We start from the raw sequence: 11,520 nt of genomic DNA, 5'->3' as shown, positions 1-11,520 counted from the left end.
ACAGTTCGGGCCAAGGGTCAAAAAGTCGGAAAGCCACAGAGATTACAGAGGGAGAGCAATGAGAGGGTTTTACTGAACTCCTGTTGAAGGGAAGATTTAAACTTCATCAGGGTAGGCATCCCTGGAAGAGAGTAGTAATCAAATCACAAACTAGAGAAAATCTGCAGATGCTGGAAATCAAAGCAACACACACAAAATGTGAGGAACTCAGCAGGCCAGCCAGCATCTATGGGAAAGAGTACAGTCGATATTTCAGGCCGAGCATTTCTTTATCCTGTTAATTTTATAAATAAAAATGGATTTAAATAAAATAAATAGCACATTACAGAAATCTGTGGCTTCATACAGTAGGAAAACCCTGCCTTTAGAATAGTATTATTAAAATTTTGCAATATTGCAAATAGTAACTGAAGTTAAAATGAGCCAATCTGTTTCTTCCAACAAAATGTATATTTAACAAACAGCACATCAAATCAAATCAACATTGTATTAACTTTATAAAACAGATAAGGTACAAAAAGTACTGTACAGTAAATCTCTTTAGTATTTATATACATCAACATAATGATCAGAACATTTTTGCCCAGCTGAAGCCGTACACCACAGCTCATTTCACAAGCTGGTTTCTGTTCACATGCAGATGAAAAAAGCAACTCCACAAACATGCCTGCATCTTTAAACAAGTGATGATCAGCAATTCAGAACCCAAGTATTTCCAGTGAAAAGGGAAAAGTTCAAGACTGTACATTGAAGCTTTTTCAATCACAAAACTCACTTTTAATTTTCAAGGGATATAGTTTACTTAAAATTTATTTTTGGCTATTGTGGCTTAAGTGAATTACAGTGTCATCACTCAAACTTTAATATATATTTTTAAAAGAAACAAAATTATTTCAAGATCTGAAAAACCTGTAAAGACAAATAAAGCACAATTTTGGAGATTGGGGAACCAATGAACATTTGAACAGATGATATAAAATCAGTAGTCTTCAATGTACAGTCAAGAAAACAAAAAGCACTTCCTGAAAAAATGTAATGTGTTTAAAAAAAAAGATGGGACAATGTAAACATTTAAGACTTAAAGTGAAAAATCTGATCAAAAGTGATACTTCCACAGTACCTTTACATTATTGAAGCAGCTTCTTTTTCAACCAACTTCATTTAGGTAAAGTTTATTATGTTTTTTTATATACAATATTAATCAACACTAGCCTTATTTGGGATTATTGGGATCTTATTTGGAAGGAGTAGTGAAATCAGTAGTCAACAGAAAGGCAGTAACTGCTTCGTCACTTTGAAAGCCTCAACTCAAATTAAATGAACTGTAAACAGTTACAATATCTTAACAGCACAGAATTCAGTGCTCAAAACATTTAAATATTTTCTGTTCATACTTTCAACCCAAGCAACACCACAGAACTGTGCAGTTATAATATTTTACCTTACTCTGGGTGCAAATTTAGTTCAAAATTATACTTCGTTTTCATGACAAAAATCTCATTTTGTTCTTCCTTTAGGAAAACAGGAATCCTACCAAAATATTGTGGAAAAATACACACACAAGAAATGACAATCTAGAATACCCAAATGAATTGAAGACCCTCTTCTACTCCAATATCCATCATTACTAGACATACCATTCCCGGCGAGAAATTATTGAACCATCCAAATGTGAGACAAGGTCATCTTCGTTTTCATCATAGTAGTCACACTGAGATGCATTGCAAATTTTTTGGTCTTCGTAGTAGTCATTGGGTATTTCCACACCTTCAGAATACCTGCTTTTTATACTATCCTCATTTTGCCATTCACGTTTCTGTATTGCAATGGGATAATTCTGGAACACATTGTTTGGTGTGAGGTTCCGTTCAATCTTATCATAATCCCTGTATGGCTCAATTTGACATGATGGTAAGACACTCATCTGTGAATCCTTCTGAACATCTGCAGTTCCAGCATACTGCTTTGTGTAATAGTCCCCTCGAAATGTACGCCGGCGTCTCAAGTAAATCATGACAATGATAATGACAACCAACATGAGAAGAAGTGTACCACCAACCACACCTCCAATCGTTGTTCCTAAGTTATCGATCTTCAGAGATGCCAGGGTTGATGGTGGAATCTGAATCTTTGGTGTAAAACCATCCAAACCTGTTACGCTTGCTAATGAATAAATAAGTGGTGCAGTTGTACACAATGGAGTAGTAGTAGGCGGATCTAATTATAAATAGGAAAGGGATAGGTGGAGATGGAAAAGCAATAAAAACATGTACAGCAACATGTTAAAGTTTCTCATCTTCAATCAAGTAAACGCTTTCATTAGTACAGTTGAAAGCTACAAAACACTTGGTAAGATTAATGCTGTTTACTTAACATTTTAAATTTAAATACACTTTTCAGGAACAGCACTGAATGTAATGAATTGCAGGATTATCTCTTTCCTATTGATAAGTTAAAGAGCAGCTGCGGTAGACTGTTTGTTTTTAATCAGTAACAATTCTTGAAAAGACAAAGAACATTATTCTTTGCAAAATTCATAAAAAATACTGGAGAATAGAGTGAATGTATAGTTTGTTCCCAAAACACCATTCAATGTTTTTCTAATTAATTCTAATTGAACACAACATAAATGTTTAGTGCTGAGAAGATAATAGTAAGATGTGTAACAAAGTGCCAATTGTGGTAAATCGAATAGCTGCATTTCAATGAAAAGTTCCATGCACAAATCCATCAAGACCCAAGTAGCAAAGTGATGAAACAAACTAAGAACATTTCAACCACTTGCTATAACAAACATGAAAACCAAAATATTGAAAAGGCAGTGTCCGTTATTTCTAGATTTAAGAATCAAATCAATAGATGCTAAAATTTGAAACAAAATGCACCTAAGAAGTCAACACCTAAGGAGGCAGAGCAGAGTTAACATTTACAGTGGATGACCTTTCATTAGAACTCAGAAAAGTTCCCAACCCCACTCTCCTGCCTTCTCCCTGATCTATGGTAGACCGGTTCACGAGGTGGCCAAAGGCGGTCCCCCTCACCGACACATCTGCCGATTCCTGCACCCGAGCACTGATCGCAACCTGGGTAGCACGCTTCGGGGTACCGGCCCACATTACCTCTGACAGAGGCACCCAGTTCACCTCCAGCCTGTGGTCGGCTGTGGCCAGCCTGTTGGGAACACAGCTACACCACACAACTGCCTACCACCCACAGTCGAACGGACTGGTGGAACGCTTCCACCGTCACTTGAAGTCGGCTCTCATGGCCCGCCTGAGAGGACCTAACTGGGTGGACGAGCTTCCCTGGGTCCTGCTTGGAATTTGTACAGTGCCCAAAGAGGACCTACACGTTTCGTCGGCCGAGTTGGTGTACAGCGCACCCCTGGCTGTCCTGGGAGAGTTCATACTAGCCCCAAGGGGGCAAGAGGAAGAACCCGCAGCAGTCCTGGACAGACTACGCGAAAGGCTCGGCAACCTGGCCCCCGTCCCAACTTCACAGCATGGACGGACCCCAACCCATGTACCCAAAGACCTGCAGGACTGTAAGTTTGTGTTTGTACGAAGGAACGGACACCGGGCACTACTACAGCGGCCGTATGAGGGGCCGTTCAAGGTGATCAACAACAACGGGGCCACATACGTTCTGAACAATGGGGGAAGAGAGGAGGTTTTCACGGTGGACTGACTCAAACCAGCCCATGTGGACTTGGCGCAGCCGGTCAAGGTTCAGGCACCGCGGTGCAGAGGCAGACCTCCCAAACAGAGGCTGATCCAGACTGTGGACATTGGGGGGGGTGTATCGCCGGTTCTGGGGGGGGGGGGGGGGTTATGTGGCAACCCACTTTCTGCATAGGTGAACTGACTCACAAATAGCCAGCGCGCGGGGGGAGACTTTGGTAATGCACCCCTGACGTCATTTCCGCCCGGAAAGGCCGGGTGCTATGGATTAAATATCAGCGCCGCGAAATTTGAATAAACTAGTCTTGAAATGACTTACCGATTGCGTGTCGTTATTTCAGCGCTGTGTGTAGCACATCGCTACATCATCTTACATTTATGTTTTAAACTCCACTTTCCACTCATTCCCACTTCAAGATACCCGTAATATACGATAATCATAATCAAAACCAGCTCATAATTTCCTGTAATCTGCAACCTTCCTGATCAGGCATAGTACATCACATACAAACTACTAATATAAATAATGAAAAACAAGGTTCCAACACCTACATCAATAATTACTGGTCTCCATTCTAAGATATAATCTTCAACCACCATCCAACCTCTGTTTTCTACCCTGAGACAATTCTAAATCCACCCATCTCACTCTCTTTGGATTCCATGGGAGCAATTCTTCTGTCCTAACATTGGAACCTTAAAGTCAATACAGTGTAGGGAAGCATCTGGTCATGAACTTTGGTAGAAAGAATAAAGATGTAGACTACTTTCTAAATGGGGTGCAAATTCAGAAATCAGAGTTGTAAAGGGACTTGAAAGCTCTCATACAGGTTAACTTGCAGGTTGAGTCATGGAAACATAGAAAATCTACAGCACAATACAGGCCCTTCGGCCCACAAAGTTGTGCCGAATATGTCCTTCCATTTCAAATTACTAGGCTTACCTATAGCCCTCTATTTATTAAGCTCCGTGTACCTATCTAAAAGCCTCTTAAAAGACCCTATTGTATCCACTTCCACCACTGTTGCCGGCAGCCCATTCCACGCACTCACTCTCATTCACTCTCTGAGTAAAAAACTTACCCTTGACATCTCCTCTGTATCTACTCCCCAGGACCATAAACCTGTGTCCTCTTGTGGCAACCATTTCAGCCCTGGGAAAAAGCCTCTGACTATCCACACGATCAATGCCTCTCATCATCTTGTACACCTATTAGGTCACCTCTCATCCTTCTTCGCTCCAAGGAAAAAAGGCCAAGTTCATTCAATCTATTCTCATAAAGCATGCTTCCCAATCCAGGTAACATCCTTGTAAATCTCCTCTGCACCCTTTCTATGGCTTCCACATCCTTCCTGTAGTGAGGCGACCAGAACTGAGCACAGTACTCCAAGTGGGGTCTGACCAGGGTCCTATATAGCTGCAACATTATCTCCTGACTCCTAAATTCAATTCCATGATTGATGAAGGCCAATACACTATACACCTTCTTAACCACAGTCGGTGGAAAGGAAGGCAAATGCAATGATAGCATTCATTTCCAAAGCACTAGAATATAAATTCTGCTATTGGGTACTGGACTACTACATAGCTTATAATATAATCCCATTAACATGGTCATCCTTTGCTTATTCCTCAGTTCCAGCCATATAGCCTCAGTATATTTTCAGACTTTCCAGTCTGAGCACTGCAGTGACGTTTTCACCAAGTAGGAATGCCAGCAATTCCCCCATTAATTCCTCCTGCCCTAACATGCCTAAAACAACAGAATTACTGATATTGAACCCTGACCCTCCTGAAACCATCTCACTAATGGTTACAATTATTCCATGTGCTGATCCATTATCTAAGCTCAGCGACCTTGCATTGCATCAAAAATATTATCTCACTATGCTCAAAGTTTCATTTCCTATCTTTGTACGTATTTACATAACATACGAAGTACATATATAAATGTACTTTGAACTTTGATATACTTCAATATGCACTTAAGTCATCTAAGCATACAAGGTTATGGGCCAGGTGCTGGAAGGTGCGATTAATTGAGCAGGTTTCCCAATCGTGACACAGACGTTGTAGACTGTAAGGTAGTGCTTGCCAACCCGTCGACTGCGATCGACTGGTCGATCTTTGAGACTTTCCCAGTAGGTCCCGAAAAAAGAAGAAAAATAAATACACAAATACTGTTGAGAGATTGTTTCCGGGTTGCAGGGTTTTAGTTCCGCTCTTTTTGCCCAGTGTGCATGCGTGTAGCTCCCCGCTCTACACAGTGTAATTCAGTGGTCCCCAACCGAAACAATATGAGTCAGCTATACATTTCCTCATTTCCTGTCACGGCCACTGTTGAAGTTGAATCCAAACAAGGTCATCAGTCGCCTAAACGCAGTGATACTCTCGCACCAGCGATCACTGGTTGGCCTCACGCAGCCGGCAGGAAGTGCCATTGCTACCAGCCTGGAGCGCGGACAGATGGGCACTGCCTCTAAACCTGTTTAGCACACCGAATGTTCGTGGGGATCCTTGTGCTAAAATATTCGCAGATGATCTAATTCCGGCTCAGGGTTCCATAAGTATCAGAGCAGCTACCACGCTGTGATCTACTGAATCAAACTTTTGTCAGCTGATAGATCCTACAAGGGGGGTGGGCGCACCCTGTCGCACTCCTTGCTCAGTCAGTTGCTCTCTCCAGACTGCACGGGGACCTCCGGCCCTGACCTTGTCCTCTCACCCCACCCACAACCAGCCGCACCTGGCCAAGGCGGTGGGCAGTTGGGAGGCTGTATAATGAGGCAATGAAGCCCTCAAAACTGCTTCGGTACCTTGACTCCAAGCACCCTGTGCTTAAAGACAAACAAATTGAGTTTTTTCAGCAGAAAAAACGTGAGCAAGAACCACGAAAACTAAATTGCAGAATAGACTGGACATAAGGAACCTGCTTCAAGTATTGCTGTATTCCGGTCGTGTTTAACACCACCACCACCCCCCACACCTCCGCCCCCCCCTCCCCCGTCAGCTGGTCCATAAGAATGTTGTCAACATTAAACTGGTCCGTGGTGCAAAAAAGGGTGGGTACCCCTGGTTTTTACATTATTTCTACTTCTGGGTTGCGGGTTGATCTCGTCTTTCATTAAGGCCGAGGTAGGGGATCTTGGGCTTAAAAAGGTTGGTGACCACTACTGTAAGGCATGTTTTCATGCTGTATGACTCCACAACTGTAACTCCATATTCCTGCATTATCCTCAATGCTTGATTTTCTTCATGCTACAAATTTATCAGTTTTGAATAAACACAGTGACAAGAGCTTCCACAGTGAAAAAAATTCTCCTTATTGCAATCCTAAATGTTATTTCCCTTATTGTCCCTTATAGTGCCTATAAAAAGTATTAACCTCCCCCCCTTAGAAGTTTTCACATTTTGTTATTTTACAACATTGAATCACAGCGGATTTTATTTCGCTTTTTAAGACACTGATCAACAGAAAAAGACTTATATGTCAATAGGAAAACAGATCTCTGCAAAGTGATCTAAATTAATTATAAATATAAAACACTAAATAATTGCATAAGAATTTACCCCCTCCCTCCTTTTAATATGACACAACATATCATCACTGGTGCAGCCAATGGGTTTTAGAAGTCACATAATTAGTTAAATGGAGATCTGTTTTGGAGACCTATGTTGCAGTCCAGGTGTTTCAATTGATTGTAGTAAAAATACACCTGTATCTGGAAGGTCCAATTGCTGGTGAGTCAGTCAGTATCCTGGCAAAAACTACACCATAAAGACAAAAGAACACTCCAAGCAACTCTGTGAAAAAGTTATTGAAAAGCAAGTCAGGAGATGAATCCAAGAAAATTTCCAAGTCACTGAATATCCCTTGGGGTACAGTTAAGTCAATCATCAAGAAATGGCACACCTGTAAATCTGCCTACAGCAGGCCATCCTCAAAAACTGATTAACCGTGCAAGAAGGGGACTAGTAAGGAAGGCCACCAAGAGACCTAGGAACAGTTCTGGAGGAGTTACACGCTTTAGTGGCTAAGATGGGAGAGAATGCACATAAAATTGTTGCCCAGGTACTTTACCGTCACAGCTTTATGGGAAAGTGGCAGAGAGAAAGCCACTGTGGAAGCAACTCAAATGAAATCTCAGAGGTTGCCAGAAGGCATTTGGGAGACTCTGAAATCAGCTGGCAGAAGGTACTCTGATGAAACGCAAATTGAGCTTTTCAGCCATCAGACTAAACGCTACATCTGGCGTAAGCTAAACACCACACATCATCATAAACACACCATCCCTATGGTGAAGTATGGTAGTGGCTGCATCATGTTGTGGGGGTGCTTCACTACAGCAGGTCCTGGAAAGCTTGTGAAGGTAGAAGGTCAAATGAATGCAGCAAGATACAGGGAAATCCTGGAGGAAAACCTGATGCAGTCTGCAAGAAAACTGTGACTTGGGAGAAGAATTTTTTTTTAACAAGATAATGATCTCAAGCATAAAGCCAAAGTTACACAGGAATGGCTTAAATACAACAAAGTTAATATCCTGGAGCAACCACATTAGAGTCCAGACCTCAATCCAATTGAGAATTTGTGGAATTGAAAAGACCTGTTCACTCATGATCCCCATGCAATCTGACAGATTTTGAGCAGTTTTGTAAAGAAAAATAGGGAAAAATTGCAGTGTCCAGATGTGCAAAGCTGATACAGAGAGACCTATCCACACAGACTCAAGGCTGTAATTGCTGCCAAAAGTGCAGTTACTAGATACCGACTTGAAGAGGGCGAGTAATTATGCAACTATTTTGTGTTTAATAATTTAATAATTTAAATAAATAAATAAAATGATAATTTAGCCCAATTTGTAGAAATTCATTTTCACTTTAACACTAAAGTGTTTTTGATCAGTGTCAACAAAGCTAAATTAAAGGGCCAGATGAGCCTAATTCACACTGTATCTCAATAAATAAATCTTTTAGCTAATCCACCTTCCCCTCCCCCCACCTTTTTACTCTGACATCTTCTCCTTTCCTTTTCAGTCCTGAGGAAAGGTCTCCGCTCAAAATGTTGGCTGTTTATTCATTTTCACGTATGCTGCCTGGCATGCTGAGTTCCTCCACGGCACAACATGGCTCCTTTACCCTACCATCTTTCCTGGTGTGATGTGTGATGAGCAAACCAGATGGAGATGGGGTCCAGAGTTGACCCTGTGAACTATGCTGCTAATGAGAGAGCGAGAGAGAGAGAGAGAGAAGAGGGGGGAGGCCTCCTGCTGCAGATGGGGAGGGAGAGAGGGAGAGAGAGGGAGAGAGGGAGGGAGAGAGAGAGAGAGAGGGAGGGAGGGAGGGGGAGAGAGAGAGAGAGAGAGAGAGAGAGAGAGAGAGAGAGAGAGAGAGAGAGAGAGAGAGAGAGAGAGAGAGAGAGATAGAGAGATAGAGAGATGATTTAGTATTATGGCTTCTTCAATAATTGTTTACATTACTTCTAAGGACTTTCCCTGCTTGTGAGCATTCCTGCTGAGACAGCAAGGCAGTACCAGATGATGGACATGCTATTGATGGATGGCTGGTACCCCCGTCAGGGGAGATAAAAGGCAAGTCTGCTGAGACACAGGCAGACATGCCACGAGACACTGCACCCGCAGAAAGGTGGGGGCTTGGAGGATCGATTCAGGAGAATCGGTCAGAGGCTCACAGTGTGTGAAGGCAGACCGGTGGCGGCTTGTGTGTGTGTGTCCATCCTCATCTGGGTGACAGGCTCACCACTAAAGAACAGTCTGGCCTGATACAGAGGGGCCACAGTCGGTGACCACAACAGCACAACAACTACCTCCACTTAAACTAAACTAAACTGAATTGAACTCTGCACCATCATAAGACTCTTGATTTACCCCTAGACTTCGATAGAGCTTGGTTTTGATTTATATTTCCACACTTCTGTATATATCATTGCTAACCTGTTTTATATATACATTTGGATTTTTATTGTACTGTATTACTTAGTTTACTAATAAACACTTTTAGTTACAGTACCACCAGACTCCAAAGTATCATTCCATTTCTGCTGGTTTGGTAACCTTGTCATGGGGTACGTGACACTGGGCAAAACTAAAGATTCTTAGAGACAGGCTGGATGGCCTAATTCTGCTCCTATGTCTTAAGGTCTTATGTGTTACTCTGGATTTCCAGAATCTGCTGAATCATGCCTTTGACCACTGTAATTGGTTATTGCACACTCAGTATCTAGTATAAAGGATATACAGTACTGAACCAGTGAACATCAACACTACCCAAGTGTTCTGCTAATCTGTTATAGAATTATACAACACTGAAGCACACTACAGGCCCTTCAGTCCATAATGTTTTAACCTACTCTAAGATCAATCTAAATCTTCCCTAAATAGCCCTTCATTTTCCTACCATCCATATGCCTATCTAAGAGTTTCTTAAATGTTCTGATGCAACTGTCTTGACCACAACCCTTGGCAGGGCATTCCATGTACCCATCACTCTGTGAAAAAAAATTACCTCTGACTTCTCTGCCTATACTTTCCTCCAATTAGACTAAAATGATGCTCCTTTATATTAGCCATTCAGACCTGTGAAAAAAATCTCAGGCTCTCCACTCGATTGTCTTCTTATTGTCTTTTACACCTCTATCAAGTCATCTCTTATGCTCCTAAGAAAAAGGAGGCTCTCAAGATGGCGCTCATGGGGTGAGGCTGCATTAGGCTTCACTCCAATTCTTTTACTTTTTTTTACCTGCAATCACCCCATAACTGATCTATTCATACCTACACTAAAGGGGTTGATATTTATGAAATACTTTCCGACTTTTTGAATTATTTTCCAACTCGTCAAAATAGCCGGGAAATCACGAGAATAGACAATAGACAGTAGACAGTAGGTGGAGGAGTAGGCCATTCGGCCCTGCTGGCCAGCACCGCCATTCACTATGATCATGGCCAATCATACACAATCAGTACCCTGTTCCTGCCCTCTCCCCATATCCCCTGACCCCGCTATCTATAAGAGCTCTATCTAACTCTCTCTTGAATGCATCCAGAGACTTGGCCTCCACTGCCTTCTGGGGAAGAGCATTCCACATATCCACCACTCTCTGGGTGAAAAAGCTTTTCCGCATCTCTGTTCTAAATGGCCTACCCCTTATTCTTAAACTGTAGCCTCTAGTTCTGGACTCACCCATCAGCGGGAACATGCTTTCTGCGTCCAGTGTGTCCAATCCCTTAATAATCTTATATGTTTCAATCAGATCCCCTCTCATCCTTCTAAATTTCAGTGTATGAGAAGCTAAAGAAGCGAAACTGACTAAAGAACCGTTAACTTTGGACGCAATTGGGAAACTTATGGATGAGAGACTTGAGAGACTGGAGAACAAACTCGCCTCAAAAGTTTTCTTCGATGGATGAAACTTTAAAGACAGTTGACATAAGGCTTCAATCACTTACATTAGATATTCAACAACAAGAAGCAAGAATTTCAGCTCTCGAAGATGCTATTCGCCAGAGAGATCGTAAAATTGAAACTTTGGAACAAAAGCTGTCTTTGACTTCTCAACTGTTCTCAACTGTTGAAATCTAAAATTATTGATCTTGAAAATCGATCTCAAAGATAAAACCTGTGGATAATCGGGCTCCCGGAAAATGTTGAGAAGGGTGATCCGGTCATATTTTTCTCTAAATACTTAATGGATGTTTTCAGCTCAGATGTTCTGGATACCCCTCCAATAATCGACCGCGCACACCGCATTTCTTGCTTAAAATCAGCCCCAGAGGGAGACTACGGCCAGTGATTCTCCAGCTTCACTATCCTCATATTAAAGATT

The 11,520-nt window shown here is 41.9% G+C and overlaps 1 protein-coding gene across 2 annotated transcripts in view; it reads right to left on the bottom strand.

The window, feature by feature from the left end:
• Nucleotides 1-468: 468 nt before the first annotated feature.
• Nucleotides 469-11,520, bottom strand: part of nectin3b (nectin cell adhesion molecule 3b) — a 182,309-nt gene continuing 171,257 nt past the window's right edge. For both annotated transcript variants that reach the window (XM_059964779.1, XM_059964780.1), the window contains one exon: nucleotides 469-2,217. In XM_059964779.1, the coding sequence (XP_059820762.1) occupies nucleotides 1,628-2,217 (590 nt within the window). In that variant the 3' untranslated portion in view covers nucleotides 469-1,627. The remainder of the gene's footprint in view (nucleotides 2,218-11,520) is intronic.

This window comes from Hypanus sabinus, chromosome 3 (assembly GCF_030144855.1).
Source record: "Hypanus sabinus isolate sHypSab1 chromosome 3, sHypSab1.hap1, whole genome shotgun sequence".
NCBI classification, from domain to species: Eukaryota; Metazoa; Chordata; class Chondrichthyes; order Myliobatiformes; family Dasyatidae; genus Hypanus; species Hypanus sabinus.
This window is presented reverse-complemented; position numbering and strand designations above follow the sequence as displayed.